Here is a 20,907-nt window from a genome sequence, read left to right on the forward strand (position 1 = left end):
AATACTGGACTTATCCAGACACATGACGTTACACGTTAATGTTGATTTATATGCTTGATGTGTAAATACGTAACTGTTTGCTAACATGTTCAACTGAAATCTCTGTGTTTTGTATACAATATTGTGTATACAGCAAAACAAATAAGTTAATGCAGATTACAGTATGTTGTATTTTTCAATTGATATATGTTATTTTAATAAATAGTTTGATATTTTTGGAAAAAATTACCAACACCACCCCGTTTCCTGTCAGTAGAGGTTAATTGGGATTCCAAGAAACAGTCCCTCCCATATCTGTTATGTATATACCTACAAATGAGCTATATTATGTTAATTATTGAGATTCAAAGGTGGCAGTGGCTTTTTGCCGTTCTTATTCTGCTGGGCCAGGCCACTGTTTCTGGTTTTGTAAGATATCTTTATATTTAATGGATAGATGTGGGGCTTTTATTAATCTTTCCATCTAACCGTCAGCAAGAATGTGAAAACCCCTTTTCCAATCCACTTTGAAATGTAGGACACTGACTTGATTTTTCACTAGTGATATGTTTTGTTAAACATAAAGGATCTGAATACATCCTTGAAAGACGCCTGCCAGTTAAGAACTACCAGTTTAATTAGATGGAGGTTGAGGGTAGAAGCTGCATGGCAAGTTTGCACAAAATAGATCAGTCAGAGATCAGTCAGCATTTGCAAAGCTAAGGTTTGTTTCAGGAAGTAATTAACCACACTGGTACAGACACAACTAAGCTGTGTGGGGGGGGACGAGCTGCCTGGCACACGAGTGAACCACAGCTGTAAATGCACTGCCTAAAAGTGTTTATCAGTTAAAACACATGTCTCATATGCTGCACAATAAAGCAATAATGCAAGAAGATCCTTGTTTGCTCACTGTAACACCAGGATGCTGCCTGTGTGTTAGGAGTCGAGTTAATAAGGACAAGACTGCACGAATATCAACGCATTAGAATGTCAACAGGTTCAGACATGAGTTTGAATCCTTATCTCATTTTGTGCAAAAATCCTATGAAATGTGCAGTTTGATTTCAATTTAAAGTTTTAAGTCACCTAGGTTGTCTCAAATGTGTTTTATCAATGAATTATACAGGATAACAGAATAGAATTATACAGGGTAACAGAATATGTTACTGACTGTTATTATTTAACAGTCACCAAGGTTCTGCCTGCACTGCCCACACAGCCAGGAGGAATAAGAGTAACTTTATAATAGATTCACTGGAAATGTCTATAAGTTGGTGCTCGTCTTTTCAGGATATTCAGCTGCCTGTACAAGTGATTTACGGTTGGATATGTCAAAGTAAATTCCTCCTCAAGAGAAGACCAAGAGAATAATCTGGTCAGACCAGTTTCAAGAGGTTTTCTAAAACTGAACTCAGCAGTAGGAGTTGTGTGTTTGTGTGGTTTGAATCAGCCTGATGGAGAAAACAACCACTACTAGCTGAAAGATCATTGTTATCTCATCACACAGCACTCCACAATCACCAAGCTGCAACTCACTGGTCCTGAAGTCTCACTCATTAAACAAAAGCTTTATTGATAGATGAGATGAGAGAGGGTATCCTGGTTACCATGTTAGCAGAAAGTCAAGATTACAGACAATATTTTTCCACTATGGCTGAAGCAGGTTTGTTATAGTGGAGCTTTTGCTCAGTCTTCATTGACACCAAATTGCAGTTATTGCGAAAAATGTAACTGTGGGCACTTTCTGGTGCAAGAACAGTAGCAAGAGAACAGTGAGTGTGTAGCCTGTTTTTGGTTTATGTTACTGGCTGATAGTGGTTGAAATGTTTGAGGATATTACCACAATGAAATGTGAGTTTGGTACTGATTAAACCTGGCAAAAAATAAATAAATAAATACAAAGTATACAAGAAAACTGAGAGGTTTACTTAATACAGCACCCTGATCAAAAACCCAAATCTCAATCTACAAATGCAGTGATTCTTGTGCCAAGTCAGAAATACTAACCCATCCATTGTTGTGTAAATAGTGAATTTCGTGTTATATCATTTTTTAAGCTCTTTGCAACCTTCTAATTGGGAATACGACTCTTCATACACCTCGTAACCGCTGTCTACATGTGCTTTAGCTCGCGTGCAGTTGCTTCCTCATATTAAGTCTCAAAAACCGGTTCTTACTTGTCCCAGTAATTTCTCAACATACGGAGCCATATTACAGTACACAGTACCCCAATAAAAACTGATCACAATTTTAGAATCTTTGCAGAATCTTTGCTTTATTCTTTACACGGCTAGTCCTGAAGGTTACATTAACACCACTCTCACGTCTGAACTGTAAATGTGATACTATAACTGCTGGCCTATAATTAACATAACCCGCAAACCTGTCATTATTAGAGAAGAGTAAAGTTGAGGGAAAAGTAGCTTAAAGTACAAAAATCACACATTTCTTCCACACAGAAGTGAGAACTGCTCTTCTTGCTTAAGACTATTAACATTTACATAGAATACACATTGTTCTGATGTCTTCTACTTAGGAAGTTCCATAGAGGAACTAAAGTACAGCTAAGCTGCACGCAACATACCACTGACTGAACCACATCCTCTCGGCTATAAAAGGTTAACTTACAAACACTCGTCAAAAGAAAAATTTACAGACAGATAGAGCTGGTATAAATGCTCTAAATAAAATAGCCTAGCAAGTAAAATGATCCGTCACAACAACTATGAATGACTTGCCAAACAACCCCTGCTCTTGCTACATGAGGTGCAGGAAGGGCAAGCTGGTGTGCTGACAGAAATAATTCTAATCTTTTTCTGCAGAGGCAGACACAAAAAATGTGTCCAGTATCAATTGAGGCCAATGGTGAGGAAATGCAAATATGAACAGCCCATGCATGTGTGGGTGAAAAACCACTCAGTGTATCATTTACAGCGATAGGCCAGCCTGCTGATGATCCACCCACCAAACCAAACACCTCAGAGCTGCACTTCTGAAGGTGACAAATTAATGCATTATATATCATTTATTTTTGCCTATACAAAAACTTCAGTCAGATTGAGCACACTGACTTTCTGAAATCTTGTCACAATGAGGTTGCACCAGCAAACCTCAGACCTAGAGGCATTGAGCTGGTCGTTTTCAGCATGTAGCTTCTTCGACATGAGGACGAAATCAATGTTCTCAGGGTAACTCAATGCAATCAAGCATATTCTTGCTGTTAGAACCCATACAGCTACACCACTACTAATGACTGAGGTCTTTAATGTTTTAAAGGCAAATGTAAATGGTAACTTTGATCTGCGGCTCTTGTTTTGGGGCCCTTACCTCTCAGGCTCTTATTAAAAATCTGCATCTGCAATAGTTACAAAACAGTTATATATATAAACTAATTCTAGCACTTCATATGCCAAGTAAAATTAACGAACAGGCATAAAACTATCCCACTACCGAACAATTCTGATGTAACCACACGAGAGTGCCAAGTCTAATTTAATCAGCTTGAGTTGGAATTAGATTCAGCGTTGACCCCCTCCAAGTTCCTGAGCCAAAAATTCCTCTCCTGGCCAGGAAATTGCCAGTTGCTCTGGTAACAAAATCCCACAGTCCACAACATTGTGGGAACATGCAACCAGCTGTTAGCCAGAGATGGTCTAAGTACACAAACCCAACACCGAAGTAAAACAGCATACTTTTGCATAAAAAAATACTCCACTCAACAACATATAAGTATTAAATAGTACTTAATTTTAAGCTACTGATAACAGGAATGTCTAAGTCTTGTCCACGTTTATTCAACAAATTATAGCAATTAACATTTAGAGCAATTAATTAAAATAATCAGCTGATTATAACCACTTTATGTACTGACGGTGTATCCATAATAATACATCATAATTTCATACCGTAATTTGTTGGATTCTGTATTAAGAATCTTCATGTGAAAATGTAAGTAGTAACTAAAGCTGTAAAATAAATATAGTGGACTGTAAAAGTAGCCTAAAATGGAAATACTGCAGTAAAATAAAACAACCACAAAACTGTACTGATGTACAGTACTTACCACCTCTGCTGTTAATTAAATATTTAACAAGAGACAAGATACTTTAAGTAAAAAAATCTTTTATTTGCTTAACTTATTTACAATTGTGTAAAACTAAAAATATTTGTTAGAAAAAGATACAACATAAAATGCAAATGCTAGATTTATATGTAACAAATTCACAGTGGATCATCAGCTGACTAGAGAAGAAACGTTGTCTTAAGTGGACTCATAATTTATCTTTTCCCTAATGGACAACAACACAGTGTGATGGGAGATGTTACAAGAGTGCAGTGTAAACAGATTGTCTTCTTTAGGTCTCCTTCATGGCTGTCTACCAGGGAAAAAGAAACATGCACCCTATCAGTGACACAGCACGGTCAACACTGTATCTATGTTCATTGTTCTATAAACTGCTAATAATTCTTTCATCTAATCTTTTAATCTATAGGTAGCAAATTATTAAATGTAAACCTCAATTAAAAATTTTAATTTTAAAATGTAACTGTTTTTATAAAAGAGTTGTTTATCCAACAGTCATGGTGTCAAATCGTTCAGTTTATAGCAATCCTCCTCACACTGGAGAAACTGGGACCAGTGATTGTTTACCCAGACACGGATGATTAATGGCCAAAATAGTTGCTGCTCAATTTCCTACCAAGCGACTAATTATTTAACAGACTGATCATTTTATCAGACAGGGGTAAGGTTGTTACACTGAATGCACAGCTGCTTCATGTCTTTGAAAGCCCTGTGGAGCTCCATAAAGAAGGATCCTCCTGCATTGCTAGTGTCTGATTAACAAACCTCAGCATTCCAGTCAGTGTTTTACTATCCATATCGTCCTCCTCCCCCACCAGAGTGCTCACAGATGCTCTCCTCGACTCACTCGTGCACTCATCTTCTCCCTCCTGCATTGAGCTGCTGAGGTTTCCGTCTTCTTGTTGGTCCACCATGTATGTGAGAGGGTTAAAAGAGAAGTCAGAGGCAGCTATGGGCTCCACAACGCTAAGGCCCTGCCAGCTGTTGTCCACAGTGTCTGGGAAAGTGGAGATGGAGGGGGAAGACAACTCCCACGGCTGCTGGCTCAAAGCCTCCCTCAGTGTGGCTTTCAGGCTCAGAGGGAGGTCTAGAGAGGAGTCGAAGCTACTGCTCTGTTGACAGTCATTAGTTTGGTGGCTCTCAGGCAGGTGAGGGGCTGAAGGGGGCTGAAGGTATGTGTGAGTGGGTGGTGATAAGCAGATTTGTGTGTCCACTGGTGAGTGGAGCCAAGTTGAGTGAGTGCGTGCATTAGAGCATACAGGTGCCTTACACTTTCCAGGGGAGGAAGGGGTGAAGTGATCAGAGGAGGAGCGCTCTGGGGAGTGTGTGAATTTGTCTGGAGCAGGGAGAGAGAGCGTGTGATTGTACAAATTCTGGCGATCAACAGCTCGCCCCAAACTGGAGATTCTGGCTTGGAGACGGGTCACCTCAGACTCCTGCACAGAGAACAAACAGATTTTTTTTTTAATTTAAGAAGAACATCAGACTTCTATCAAGCTCACACTTGAACAAACTCTACCTTGATGAGCAGAGACTCAGTTGAGGTCTCCATGGATTTCTCAGAAGCATTCAGCTGAGTCTGAAGCTGGGCAGCCTGGACTCTGGCTTGTTTTAACTGGATGATGAGCTGCTCCAGCTGGCTATGAAGGTGACTGTTATGGAGCCTGGTCTGCTCATATAGTCTCCTGCTCTGCTCCAGCTGGGTTTTACATTGAAGGAGCTCACTCGTGCTCTCATCTAACTGTGACTGCAGGTGATTGGCATGGTTCCGGGTGCTCTCCAACTCAGTCTTAGTTTGGTCAAGCTGGGCTTTGGACTGATCGCACTGGATTTTGGCTTGCTCAAGCTGGTTCTGGCATTGCTGAAGTTTAGCAGTGAGTTGCTCCTGGGAGAAGCGCATAGTGGAGGACATCTGCTCAGAGACTTTGAGGAGCTGGCCTCGAGTCTGCTGCAGAGACTCCAGCTGGGGAGAGAGACAGGACACATGAGGCAAATCTGTTTTCATTCATTCATTCATTCATTCATTCATTCATTCATTCATTTATCAAGCCATCTTTATTAGAGACAGGCTAGATCAACACCACTTGATTTGGAATTGAGCCATGTGCGTTAGGTACTGGACTGGCTTTATTTTAGGCCTTTTGACTGTAGGAATTGAATTTTACTGTTAGTTCAGGTTCTGCTTTGGTTTCCACAGTCCTCAGCCTGCTTTAGTGATTGGTTCTGAGAACTAAATTTCTGCAAGGATGGTGTAAACAGCAAGTGAAAAAGTGGACACCAGGAAAGAATACATTTACCGTACAAGTTCAGGCTAAGTTCCTCAAGGAAGCTCCTGGTCAAAGTTCACTTAAAATCCAGTATTTATGTGGCTCTACTAAAAATTAAATCTAAAAATGAATCTGTCCATTTGATGTAGCGTGCAAATATAGCAGTAGGTTGCTACAAGACAAAGAAGTAAATTTAAAGCATCTTTAAAAGCATCTAAAGTGTTATCAGCGGTGTGAGGTAGAAGACCGTAGAAAGGGGGAACACACATAAATAGTATTGAAATTTGTATATAAAGAAGAAAGTAAAAAGAGGAAATAAAACTAGAAAAAAAGTGATGAGTAAAAAAACAAAAACACAGAAGACAGAAGAAAACGAACCACATCCTGACAGGACTTCAGCTTCAGTGAAGACACATTATTATGGTAACAGCATGATGTGAAATTACAACCTTATTGCGTTTATCATATATTAAAGATAAAGCCTATCTGCACTACAGCATAACAGTTAGACTTTCATCATTTGGATAAGTTTTGAATTCAGTCTAATTTAGAGTTCAGTTTCTAGTCTTAACAGTACTTCTGAAGTTGACTGTCAAGTTAAAACATGACCGATTTAATGCATTAGTTGGAAGAAGCCTCAGCAGCTACTGTACAGTACCTCCTTGCTATGCTGCTCCCTTTCCAGCTCCAGCTCCAGCTCTAAAGAGGAGACCATTTTCTGCAGGTTGGCCTCCAACTGCAGCCAGTGGGCTTCCTTTAGAGCCAGTTCCTCCTCTATGCCACACAGCTGGACTGTCTGCAGACACAGACACACACACACAAACACAGAACAAAAAATAAATAAATAAATAACATACTGAACATTTTGTGACTCAAGCTACACGAATAGCTAAAATGTACTTTCACTTTACTTTGTCCTTTAACTGCTGTTTGGTGGCATCCAGTTCTTGGGTCAATGCTTCACAGTGATGTTGACATTGTTCAAAGTCTTTCAACACATTCTGAAGTTTCTGCTGACACAAATAAAGCTTCTGGGCCACCTCCTGGGACTCCTAAAACACACACACACACGCTCTATTGGCAGTTTAGTACAACAACAAGCTCACACTTATGCAATCTAAACAACAGATTTATCTCCTTCACTTTTAGACAAGTGTTGATTTAACTGTATAGAGGATGTAGTTTGTGCTGCTGATCAGCTCAATTCCATTACTGGTGTTTGTATTTTTTTCCCCACCCCATTTATAAAAATTAAGCCAACAGAAACAGTAAGATTTGTAATTTGGGGTAATTTATTTAATATTTAATCTAATTTAAATTAATCTGATCTAATCGGATCGTGTAACTTTTGATGCTAGTCTGAACTGACAAGCATTTGTTTCACATTTACTGACAGACAGGCCACTGCAGAGACAGAAAGTAAATGATTGAATTAATTCAGCTTCCATAGCTATGCCTTTTCTCCTAGCTGTGATTAAAGATTTCTTTATGTTTAATGATTTTATTCAATTGGATAACTTGAATTTTATTTTTATTTAAGATCATGGGCAAAAGTGGGTGGCTTGGTGATGCAGTAGTCTGCAGGATAAAAACCCTTTTTTCCAATCTGAAAAACAACCCAATCTGTGACCCAAGTAAATTGTTGTTCGATAATTTTGTGATCCCCTGCATCCCAAAGGTTTTAATAAACTACTGATTTTAAATATACTTTATCTTTTATGGTATGGTAATTTTAAAAACATTATATTATATAGAAACTATAAACAATTTAAACGCACAAGGCACTGTGTATTACTAGCTCAAACATCTTGACATCTCACTGGTTGCACTTGATTGCCCAGTGTAGAGCTGCACACATTCTCTAATCAAAGGTCATATACTAGAAACAAAGTTCAGTAAAGATAACAATTATCACTGACATCAGCATAATTTAGTATGCACTGATGTTTAGCAATCTATTGTCACGCATGCACTTGTGCTTTTGCTCTAAACTTCGTATGAGAAAAAAAATAAATCTTCTCCCAACATCTTTTAAATCCCAGTGTCCAAACAGATCATATTGTTACATTTTGCCTTCTTCTACTACTCCTGACCTTTGTGTTTCTGTCTATAAGCTCCTTCTTTGCATCTCTCAGCTGTTTCTCGCTGGCCTCCAGGCTCTGCTGCAGAGAATCCACCTTCCTCTCCATCTCCTGCTTGTGTTCTTTGATTGCCACATCCAGCTGGCCTAGCTGAGGAAATGATGACCATGAAAGGATAATGAAAGTTAAAAATCAATGAAATTAGAAGAAATGTGTCAGCAAATCAGATTGTGCAACTTAAATGCATGATACTTAAAATATGTTGGTGTGTGTTGTACCAGCTGTGCTCTCTGTTGGAGCTCCCCCTGTCTCTCCTTCAGTGCATTGTCCATGTCTAAGACCTCGTGGGTTCTCTCCTCCAAGTCCCTCTGGGTCTCACTGTACAGACACAACAACACACACCCAGCCATGCCAATTCCACCGGTTATTAACGGGCGAATTAATATTTTTTCAAAACTATACAAGGTACTTCGTAAATTAAGAAACAGCACAGAGAATCTGTGTCAGGAAGAAGTGTGTGTGATTCTTGCAGGGCCACAGAGAGCCGATCTGTAGGAGTTTATTGTTTAACTATTTAGATTGATCTTTACTTTTAGTAATTACAACATGAATATGACTGGACTAATTTCAGTGCCAGTTGTGTGTTTTAGGAAGCTCATGACTAGAACACCTTTAAGCAACCGTTATTAAAACAGCTGTGTTCTTTTTTGAAGATACATTTTTACTATCTGCATGTCCCTGCTATGACAGGCTGTACCCGAAATATACTCACTGTCCTCTGACAATGACTAGTCTAGCAGAACAGATAGAGTGAGTCGAGAATTTTTTCCCCTCATTTACAGGACAAGAAAAATATAAAATTATCTTGGAGAGCACACCTATAACTTCACACAGTGTATTACACAATAAATGTGAGTAAAATAATGTTTCATCTGTGTTAGTTGGAAATAGAAATATGTTACATCAAAAATTGTAGCACACAGGGAAAAAAAATACACATACACATTAATATGAGTATGATTACTGTCTGACACACACAGATGACTTGGATACATCTAGCAGGTCAATGTTTACATTATCTGATTCTCTCTCCTTGACCCTGTGTGGAGAATAATTTCATACGAAAAAGAAAGTAAAGACAAGGGGTTGTAATCTCACCTAAGTTGCAAAGTCAGTTTGTCCACTGAGGCTTGCCGTTCATCTGCGATAGTTTGTGTTCTATGCAGAATATCTCTAAATTCCTGTAGCTGCTTCCGAGTATCAGACAAATCCTCACGTACCACCTGCAGCTGTTCCTCCAGGACCTGGATCTGCTGGACACAGTTGAGCCTATCTGCCTCACAACGGTGGAGCTTCTCCTCCAGATCCACAACTGGGAGAAGTGAGGACAAGATAAATAATTAAGATTACTTACTATAATTTGTGTTCAGTTCTGGTTTCAAGTGTCTCTCCAAAAACACACATAAAGAAAAATAAGTCAAAAATGTCCTGAACTATGCATTTTACAAATTCCACATCTTACCCATGTTACTCTTGCAGTTGAGTTGACCCTTCACATGCTGCAGGCTCTCCTCCATGCAGCTGATCTGAGAAGTCTTGACAGAGACATCCCTCCTTAGACACTGCAGCTCTGACTCTTTAGAAACTAGTTCCTCTCGACACTTTATCATCTCCGATGTCAGACGACTACAAATGGATAGAGATACACACAGATGGACACAGAAGAATAATCAGTACAAACATAGTTAAGGAAAGCAAACAAATAGGTTTTTAGAAGTAATCTGCAATTTAAGGAATAAATGTTTATTTATTCCAAAACTAAAATCCAAAACTTGCTGACTAAAATAACTCCTAACACATGAGGTTTCTATCTCCCAGCCTGCAACAAATTAGGTTTTCTTTTTTATATTTTTATATATAATTTTTTATATATATATATATTTATTTTATTTTATTTTATTTTATTTTTTAATTCCACAGAATGCAGCAGCTAAAAGGAGAAGGCTGCTTCATTCCTACAAACAACATGTTTGGCAAAAGCACTACATTGCTATCAGCATATTTTAATAAAAAAATAATTAAATAACTACCTAAATATAACAGTTTGAGCAACCCTATTATACTGTTATACTTCCTATATCATAGAACTAATGATACAAAAAAGAAAAATCTAATTAAAGTTGTATTTAGATTAAGAAATCTCGAACTTTAATCATCTATGCACTTGGATCTTCTGTTTGCACTGTTCTTCATTGTCTAAAGGGAGTCTGAAGTTGAACACCCTATATGGGTATAGGTGTTCTTACGTGACAGACTCGGAGAGCTCTGTGTTCTTCTTGTTCATTTCCTGTAGGCTTTTGGTTTTCTCCTGGGTGTCTTGCCTTCGGTTCCTCACTTCCTCCTGTAGAGAAGCCCGTGCTCGTTCCAGCTGCTGCTCCAGACTGGACACCTGTGAACAGACATCCCAAGGATGCATTTTTATTTTCCTTATGCATTAAAACACCCAAGATGTAGATTTCATGTGCATGCATCAGTTTTACAGTGTAAGCTTAACTCATCAGAAGAAGAAATAAAGAAACACTACAGAAAGTTCAAAAAATTACAGAAAAAACATCTAGCGTAGCAGTAGAGTGACTATAGTAGCTCCTATTTTTTTCTTCTGCTATTTCTACATTTCTATTTGCCAATTCCAATCAAAATATATTTTACATTAATATATAAAAAGGAAACAGTGGATAACACCTAATCATGGAGCTAAATGTAGAAACAGTTTTTAATAATGAATCAATGCAATGCCAAAATGGAAACTGCCATAATAGAGAAGATGGATTATGATCAAGCTAAAGAATTTGACCAAAACCTGAGAAATTATATTGAAATTGTTGGACATGGTACCTAAATAGACCAAACACTTTACTGTGCTGCACTTCTTTCAAACTCCAAACATATTTTCCAACCTAAAACATGAAAACCAATCTCACAATACATAACTTAGTATATTAAGTGTTCTGCATACCTGCAAACACACAGTGACTGATAAAGACAGATGGGATGAATAAAGCACAGAACTACCCAAGAGGCGTTGACCCTCAGGAGCATGTTCACCATGAGGCAATCAGTTTGAGGTATTTAATTAACTGAAATGTATTCAGTATTACTGTGTGCACCACTGATACACAATATGTCTGTAAACACCTATGCTGATATATTAACCATGCATATAAACCATGTCTAATTTTTAGGCATTTGATTTTTTTATATGACTGATTAATACCGATGCCTGATTTATTCCTAAAAAAACAACACTTAAAAAAAGATAACCAACTAAATTCTAAAAGCTTAGTCACTAAGAGGAAATAGTAGAAACAATAAATAGGGTACCACTGCTCATCTTTGCCACCAGGCCCTGTATCAGGATAATCTGGCCCTGGACCAAACATGTCTTCATTTAGGTATGCCATCTACTGAACATGTCTTCTTAGATAACATTACTTTGGATACAAATAAATCACCCAATCCCTTACAGTCATTTATCATATCCAAAATGTTAACCTTTGTATAACTTTGTATAGTACCTTTTTTCTTGTATTTTGCTTTAGCAAATAAAAAAAGATATTCAATACAAATAAAAATAACTAACCTTTCATTGTTTAATTTCTTTCTTTTTCAGAAGAAAAGTTGCTCAGTTCAAAGGTTTTTTGATAATATGTTTCTTAGCCATTTAGTAAGATACAAATGGTTGAGGGCTTTTAGCCTACCTGTTTATGCAGCTGGCTCTGGCTCTCCTCCAATTCAGAGATGCGGGCAGTGCTCTCAGTCAGCATGGTCTGCTGCTGCTGTAGAGAAAGCTGCAGCTGCAGGTTCTGTTCACTGGAGTTCTGACAAACCAGACTGGTGCTATGGAGCTTCTCCTGCAGAGAGGTCACCTGAGGGGGCAAGAACAGGGCAAGAATTACAAGTCTAGTAAGACAGCTTTGTAAAAAGTGAAAATGATCAGATACAGTAAGTAGATACAGTAAAGTGTACAAATGGTGACACAGCGTATAGAGATAAAACTGTCAACAACACAAACCCTGGCAAATGCCACAAGCTGAAACATGTTTGTCTAACAATTAAGTTGTGTTTACCTTTTTAGACAGTGTCCCTTCTGCAGTTTTAAAGTTGGTAAAGCCAGAAGTGCTTACTCTGCATTTACAAATTCTGACATACTCTCAAAGTATTGTGTACAACATAGTACCTTGTCACTGTTAGTCTGCAGCTCACTCTCATGTTTCTTCTTTTCCACCTCCATCTGCTGCAGGTATGAGCCCAGTTCTTCTCTACACGCCGACAGACATGACTGTAGCTCACACACCTTATAAACAAACAGAAGCCATGGATGGTGCATACTAGTGGTTATTTTGTAATATATTTATTTACACATGGATCTTAAAGTTTATTTGCGTTTGTGGCAACTCATTCTTTGTACACACCTTGGTGGCAGACTGAGCTGCCTGCTCTTGCAAACTATGCAGCAACTCCTCATTGTGTCTCACTACAGCCTGCTTCTCCTGAAATTAAATCGAAATTTAAAATGTTTATCTATAAACAAAAAAGTATATGACTTTTAACAGGGGTTAAACTAGTGTTACTTTTAAGTTGAGTCAGAAAAGGTTCTTGTGTTTTACCCTGTTGTGGCTCTCACCTGTGTGAGCTGATCCAAGGAGGTCTGCAGCAGGAGAGCTGTTTTCTGAAATTTGTCTCGCTCGCTCTGTAGTAAAGTCCACTCCTGCTCCATCTCCAGCATTCGAGACTGAGCTTCTTCTACAGACCGCTGCATCTGCAGATGTTGGAAAAAACTGTCACATTATTGTTGTTTCAATTTGTACGGTCACAGCTCACGTTTCACCACACAACCTTTCTCTTTTTTATCTCTGACAACATCTTGCCACTGAACAAACTACCACTATCATGTCGGTATGGCAGTGTCAATGGTTGTCTGTCTGTGTATGTCTCTCTGTGTTGGCACTGAGATAAAGTAGCAACTAGTCGAGGGTTTACCCCACCTCTCGCACTATGACAGCTGTGATAGGCTCCAGCTCCCCCACAACCCTGTATCTGTAACAAGTGGTTACAGATAGTGGATGGATGGATTGATAGATGTAGGTGTGGCAGGTTTAAAGAATGATTTAGGAGAAATTTGTAGTTCACCAATTCTATTCTGTGCTGTTGCTCCATGCTTTGTTGAGACTGGGTTTTTTGACATTTTTCCAAAGACTGCTGGTAATCTCTTTGCTTTTTGGTCATTTGCAACTGGTAACGCTGAAAAGTGGTGGTCCTCTCCTGTAATTACAAAAAAGCAAAGAGTGGTTATGTGGTACATTCCCAATGGGCAAATATCACCTAAAATCCATGTTGGAACTAGTATCCACAAATTGATCAGAACTTTGTACTTGTCAGTGGTGTAGTGATGTATGATTTCAAAAACGATACATGAGAAAAATGTGCAGCTTGTACCAGAAGCTGATTCTCAAGCTCTGTGTTCTTCAGTGCCACCTGACCATAGGCTGAAGTTTTCTCCTCTAATTGTTTTTCCAGAGCAGCCACACGTGCACATTTTCTCTTCAGCTAAGGCAAGAAAAAGAAAAAATAATCAGCTGAGAGAATTAATCACTATCTCTCAAATTCGGAAAATGAAATAGGTTACCTCTTTCTCTGTGTCAGTGGCTTGGCTGACTTTGTCTAGCAGCTCAGTGTGGAGGCTCTGGTAGTGGGTGGCTCTCTGGGCCATGGAGCTCTGGAGGGATGCGATCTCTTCCTGGGCTCTGCTCAGTCGTTCCTGAAGCCGCTCGATCAGGCTGTTGTGTTTTGTCTTCTCAGTCTCCATCGACTGAAGCACCCGCAGAAGCTGCTGATATCCTTCACCTGCAGCATATGAGGAAGGCAGGAAATGTTTCAGGGAAAAGTACCTGCCAAATAATGGCATTTTAGGTTTTGTGTAATTTTATGTCAAAGATCAACGGCTTGTCCCTTCAGGGGTCGCCACAGCAGAACTCGTTCCGCCAGATGCTCTTCCTGTCGCAACCCTCCCATTTTATCGGGAGTGACAGCAAGGTCTTTGTTGGCTTCTGCATCCCAACCAAATGCTCTTCCACTTAGCCAGCAGGCACCCATTTTGTGTAATTGTATGTAATTCACAAAATTAGGCTGATAAAACTTTAATCGGAAACAACATATAAACAATAATAGAGATAATAATATAAAAAATACAATAATATGTGAATATATTATAATATATATAAAATATAATAATATAAAAGATACTGCAGGATAGATATAATCTTCAAATGCACACAATAAAAGGCAAATCTATGTAAAAAAAAAAAAAAAAAAAGAAAAAAGAAAAAAAAAGGTAAATTTCTATCCCAACCATATGTCCACTATGTCATGACTGACTGGTGTAAAATGTAATGAGGTACCGCTAGAGGTCTATCAGCATACCAGGCTTCAACTTCTGCAGGTGTGTAGTTCTAGAATAGTCCACTGGGGCCAACATGCAGGGCCTGGCACAGAGTGTCAACACAGCACCCTAAAGTAAAAATATATGACAGAATCCACATCATCCATTGTGCAAGATCATTGTTAAATATTGTAACATGTTGTGGACCATTGCTGTGGTGCCAAAACAGGCTCAGAAAAAAACATTAAACTGATAATGTAACAATCCTTGAGATTTAAACACTATGTGAGACATGACAAAATCATAACATGGGAACATAAAGGACAATGCTAATGTACATCTACATCTCCTAACCTCTCGTAGATGCAACAGGGCCAGTATAGACTCCAGGCTTGCCAGCTCCACCTGGTTCTGCTGAACCTCTCTGAGGCTCTGGGCCACCCTCTGCTCTTGATTCTGTGTCAAAGTCTGCAGGTCTTTGAGCTCCTTGCGCAGCGAGGCCAGCTCTCTGGACTCTGCTTCTCGATCCAGAACCTGCCGTTCCAAATGTGATTCTCGTTGTTTGGCCTCCTCCAACTGTGCCTTGAGGTCTGAGTGCTCCGCAAATAGACACTTGGTTTGCCTTAGCTCTTCCTTCATCTGGCTGCAAGGCAGAGATAGAGAAAGATCAGGGAGCATTGGTAAGAAAAAAGTATACAAATTATCAAAATATACAATAGATAATATGTGTACCTAATTGTTTGGCTCTGCTCTGCTCTCTCTCTCTCCAGAACATTGCTCTTCATTTCCAGCTCTTCTTTTTCTCTGTCACACTCAATAAGACTCAATTTTAATTTACTCTCACTCTCCATCACCTTAAAAACAAGGAAAACAACATTTATGTCTTCACTAAAAAAAAAATTTTACATACGGTAAGTTATAAGTAATAAAATGCATTCAAAAAGTATTCATACCCCTTGAACTTTTCCACATTTTGTCAAATTACAACCACAAACAAATGTATTTTGTTGGGATTTTATGTAATAGACCAACACAAAGTGGTACATAATTAAAGGTATAAATGGTTTTCAAAATTTTTTACAAATCAATATCTGAAAAGCGTGGCGCACATTTGTATTCAGCCCCCATTACTCTGATACCCTGAACTAAAATCCAGTGGAACGAACTGCCTGAAAAGTCACCCAATTAGTCAAATTCCACCTTTGTGTAATCTAATCTCAGTGTAAATACATGTGTTCTGTGTAGTTTCAGAGGTCTGTCAGAGAACATTAGTGAACAAACAGCATCAGGAAGGCCAAGGAGCACACCAGAATGGTCAGGGATATGGTTGTGGGTTAGGTTAGGAAAAAATATCCCAAGCTTTGAACATTTCATGGAGCACTGTACAATCTATCATCCGAAAATGGAAGGAGTTTGGCACATCTACGAACCTACCAAGACATGGCCGTCCACTAAACTGACAGCCCGGGCAAAGAATCAGAGAAGCAGCCAAGAGGCCCATGGTAACTCTGGAGGAGCTGCAGAGATCCACAGCTCAAATGGGAGAACCTGTCCACAGGACAACTATCAGTCGTGCACTTCACAAATGCGACCTTTCTGGGAGAGTGGCAAGAAGAAAGCCGTAGGATGTCCTCACAAGCCATGTGGGGGGATACAGCAAATATGTGGAAGAAGGTGCTCCAGTCAGATGAGATCAAAATGGAACTTTTTGGCCTAAATGCAGAATGTTATGTGTGGCTGAAACCCAACACTGCAGATCACCCTGAACACACCATACCCACTGTGAATCATGGTCATAGTTTAGATCAAAGCATATTCATGTGTTAGAATGACCCAGTCAAATTCCAGACCTAAATCCAATCAAAAATCTGTGGCAAGACTTGAAAATTGCTGTTAACAGATGATCTCCATCCAATCTGACTGAGCTTCACCTATTTTGCAAAGAAAAATTAGCAAAAATTCCACTGTCTAGATGTGCAAAGCTGGTAGACATACTCCAAAAGACTTGGAGCAGTAATTGCAGTAAAAGATGGTTCTACAAAGTATGGACTCAGGGGTTGAATATGAAGGCATGCCACACTTTTCAGATATTTATTTATAAAAAATGGTAGAATCCATTCATCATTTTTCTTTTACTTTACAACTATGTACCACTTTATTTTGGTCTATCACTTAAAACCCCAATGAAATACATTTATGTTTGTGGCAACATGACAATATGTGAAATTTTAATATTTGAATAATACATGTACTTAAATGTATTAAATTTACCCTTTGAAGTTTAATGGAAATTGTGGCCTTGTAATCTTTAAAAGCTTCCTTCAGTTTTTCTGCATTTTGAAGTGCTTGGTTCCTTTGTTGCTCAGCCCTATAAGAGACGAGGTAGGACATACATTAAATACTAAATAATATAGAAAAAAATTTAACACTGATTGCCTCATTAAATGTCTAAAATTGTAGTTTGTGAGGCCAAGCAAGTCAAGCAGACACTAACATTTTTTTTTAATTTATCTAGGATTGGAAAACCTAATTAAAACTAAAGATCTCTTTTCCTAGCAGTTCTGGCCAAGATAAGTAGCAGTGAAAGTTACAACACAAATACGACACACAGGATAACCCATTTATAGTAATACAAGTGACACTGACATTAACTATAAAACATCAAATAATAGTAGAGTAGGAATGAGGTAAATTCAAAAAATGCCTACAAATTAAAAATTTTAATAATTTTAAGCTTTAGAACACCAGAACGATAACACCATGCTAAAAAAAGCCTTAAATGCAACAAGTTTAAGAGCATACACTTGAATTCAATTCACAATTACATGTTAGGCTTACCATTTAAGCATGAGTAAGGTATCTACACACCTATATGACAGCTCTGCCAGGGAAAATATCACTCAATGGGAAAAAAACTCACATACTGTCTTGCTTGGACTGCGATACTTATTATGGTTTAGCATTTGTAATAAACCGCACTATGGTACACTAGCAATTGAAGACGATGTACAATGGACGATGTACATGTACAGCAAGTCACCATGATCAAGTACAGCTAGAAAAGTAGCAAGGACCAATATTTTCCTCACTTCAAGAGAAAAGCCAGATTTACATCTGCAATAAAACTGCAGCTTCAGTGTAAACATTTTTTTCGATATGCTGTTTAAAGGGGAGACAATATTCTATCTGCCAACATATTTATAGTTACAATCCCTATTCCCCCTTTGAATTGTCATTTCAATTTGGTCATTCTTTTTTTTTTCTCCTTTGCAGAAGTTAGAAATAACCATGAAGTTAGAAGCACTAATGAACTGTAAACTGTACACTAGTTAAATTATGAGATTAAAGTATGGAAAGCTGAGGCCATAAAAATACTTTACCTTTTTCCTGTTGCTGTCTTGTTGTCCAGCTCCTCTCTGAGCGCATTCAATTCTTCATTGAGAGTAGCCACCACAATCTCACTGTGGGCTGCTGATTCCTGGCTAGACTCTGCCCTCAGTTCTGCTGCCCTAGGATATGCAGACAAGGCTAAGTCAGCATATTAAAGCTAGCTTCAATTAGATCTTAGAATAACAGTTTGAAGAAAAAACTGCATGAGTACAAATTACAGGTAAACAGGTATGGCACCAAAAGAGAAGAAAATATATTATTTTGAATTGACTGCACCATACAAACTCTTAACATCAATTAAGGCAATTGTCACACTGCAGTTACATAATTACTGTTACTTTAGTGCTTTGGCTTGAGCCTCCAGCTCTGCTTCAAGCTGATGAATCTGGTCACTCATGAGTGCCACACTGTTTTTAACCCCAACCCTGGGGCCTCTGAGGTAGACCTGAAAAAGAAAGAGTAGAATCACTGAATTAAACACTGATTTAACACTATATTCATGTCCAGCACAAGCTTTGTGTCTGTGAAGATTCTCAGTCATCAATAATACCATTATCCCAAAGGTATGGTTCTTTAAGAACAACAAGAATTTCCAGTTGCCACTGTACCGTAGTTAACCAAATAACACATTAGGGGTTGTCTTACCTGAGACTTGGAAGTGCCTAATTCAAATCGCACAACATCCAGGTCGTTAATGAGCTGCTCATCATCCATGGTCAGACAGGCATTCTCTTGACGCACGCAACCCGCCTTCCTCCTAAAAGGAACGGACTCCATCTCTACTTAACCGACAGTGGCTGAGAAAGACTGAAAAGGAGGACAGTACAAGTGTGGATGAGAGATGTGATGGATGCATAGCTTTATATTTACTTTATAATTATTGAGTTATGCTGGCCATCTTTATTATGCTGTATATTGCTTAAGTATGTCTGTTTAGATTAACAGCTTTCTTGATAATGGAAGAGAGGTAGAAACATACATAAAACGTTTTTCCTTTCTCTTACAAACACTGACTTAAGCACACATATTTTTTATTATATATATATATATAGATAGATATAGATAGATATATATTCATACACACACACTTATTATTATTTTTTTGAATATATAGTTTTTATTTTTATCCCGTGAGTTCAGGGTCGTCACAGCGGATCATTTTCCGCATGTTGATTTGGCACAGTTTTTATGCCGGATGCCCTTCTGATGCAAAAGTCCCCAATTTCTATCGGGCTTGGACCGGCACTGCACAGCTGGGGATGTGAATGGGCTGTTAGGGGTTCAGTGTCTCGCCCAGAGCTGCTTCGACATGTAGCCGGGACCGGGGATCGAACCACTGACCCTGTGGTCTATGGACAACTGCCTTTACCAACTGCACTAGAGCCGCCCCAAGCACACATATTTATATGCTGGAAAAAAACCATACTGTAATAAAAGGTCATTAATTAGAACTGACTAAATTAATTAACGTAAAAAAAACTTTTTTTCTGCGTACAGTTCTGCTCGGAGTAAACACCTCTTTACTTAATTTGTTTTGGGGAGATGAAACAACTACGAATTTCCTACACATCCACACATATAGTAAGTAACATGAGACAGTAGTGTAGCTGATGAAAAGTATGTTTGAGTGGTTATCTCTGTAACGCTTTACTCAATGAGAGATGCACAGTGTCCTGTCTCACAGTAACAACGCTGTCCAACTGAGAGGTGGGACAGCGTATACAGACAGAGGAACATCAGGAGTCTGCAGATCTCGTAAAGTTCAGGCTATCAGCCCTCTTTTGCACAGAGTCATCACCAAGATCCAAAGATTAAATGAAGGCGGGGAGGGGGGGGCAAATAAAGCATTTTAGTTTTGAAAAGTCTTGATGTGGTGATGGCTGCAAGTTTGCATTTTTAAATTAGATGAAAAGTAGCTGGTTCATATTGATCATGTCATGCAGTAACGTTAAGCTCACCTCAGTATCTTCCCACACTTTGCCGGCTGTTCGCCGGCAGTCTAAGCAGATTCTTCAAACCAGATACATCCTCCGGTGATCGCTCTTCATTTTTAAACATCAACGGTAAACTACGTTAATGATTTAGGAATGTCGAGCTTCAGCTAATGTACAACTCGTAACATTAACTTGCTAACATACTGGAGTTAGCTCTCGGTTCCTCAGGAACATTTCGAACAAAGAAATAGCCAGAAGAGTGCAAAAAAATCATTAATTTGCTCATGCTATAATAACAAATGACAACGTACTTTGCGTTAGCATAGTTACGCTCGCTAAACGTAAACAAAGAAGCTTGCTGGATCAACAGGTAGCTAGCGAGTTGCTTATACTATCGTTTTTAAAGCAAACGACACCAAACAACTGGACAGAGAATGTTTATGTGTTGAATTAATAATTAATGTTGTTGTCCTGTCGCCACAAAAGCATAAATGTCCATTTGTAACCTGTAGCTGAATAAAATTCCTACGTTCCTCAGAGATGTAGCAGCTTGAATATATGTAATCTTAGTTCCCGCCCACACCCTTGCAACACGTCTTGTGATTGGCCAGCGGGAGCGTAAGTGAAATGATAGGTAGAGAAGGTAGTCAATGACAGCGCCCGCGAACAACGGCGCAGTGTCACATGGGTGTTCCAAATGTCAACCCCGGGCAGCAAATTAACATCCAAA

General features: G+C 38.8%; 1 protein-coding gene across 1 annotated transcript; it reads right to left on the reverse strand.

The window, feature by feature from the left end:
• Positions 1–4,087: 4,087 nt before the first annotated feature.
• On the reverse strand, positions 4,088–20,761 carry ccdc18 (coiled-coil domain containing 18). The gene is made up of 24 exons (XM_067475733.1): positions 20,202–20,761; positions 18,889–19,050; positions 18,582–18,688; positions 18,234–18,362; positions 17,125–17,221; positions 15,586–15,707; positions 15,208–15,496; positions 14,895–14,982; positions 14,101–14,318; positions 13,911–14,021; positions 13,605–13,736; positions 13,099–13,233; positions 12,887–12,964; positions 12,652–12,768; positions 12,173–12,340; positions 10,721–10,863; positions 9,937–10,100; positions 9,573–9,786; positions 8,693–8,792; positions 8,427–8,564; positions 7,245–7,385; positions 6,992–7,129; positions 5,586–6,029; positions 4,088–5,502 (listed from the first exon to the last, which is right to left on the reverse strand). Exons 2-24 carry the CDS (start codon positions 19,018–19,020, stop codon positions 4,759–4,761), a joined length of 4,149 nt encoding a protein of 1,382 aa, XP_067331834.1. The 5' UTR covers positions 19,021–19,050; positions 20,202–20,761; the 3' UTR covers positions 4,088–4,758.
• Between the last annotated feature and the right edge of the window lie 146 nt (positions 20,762–20,907).

The sequence above is a fragment of the Channa argus genome, chromosome 14 (genome assembly GCF_033026475.1).
Source record: "Channa argus isolate prfri chromosome 14, Channa argus male v1.0, whole genome shotgun sequence".
NCBI classification, from domain to species: Eukaryota; Metazoa; Chordata; class Actinopteri; order Anabantiformes; family Channidae; genus Channa; species Channa argus.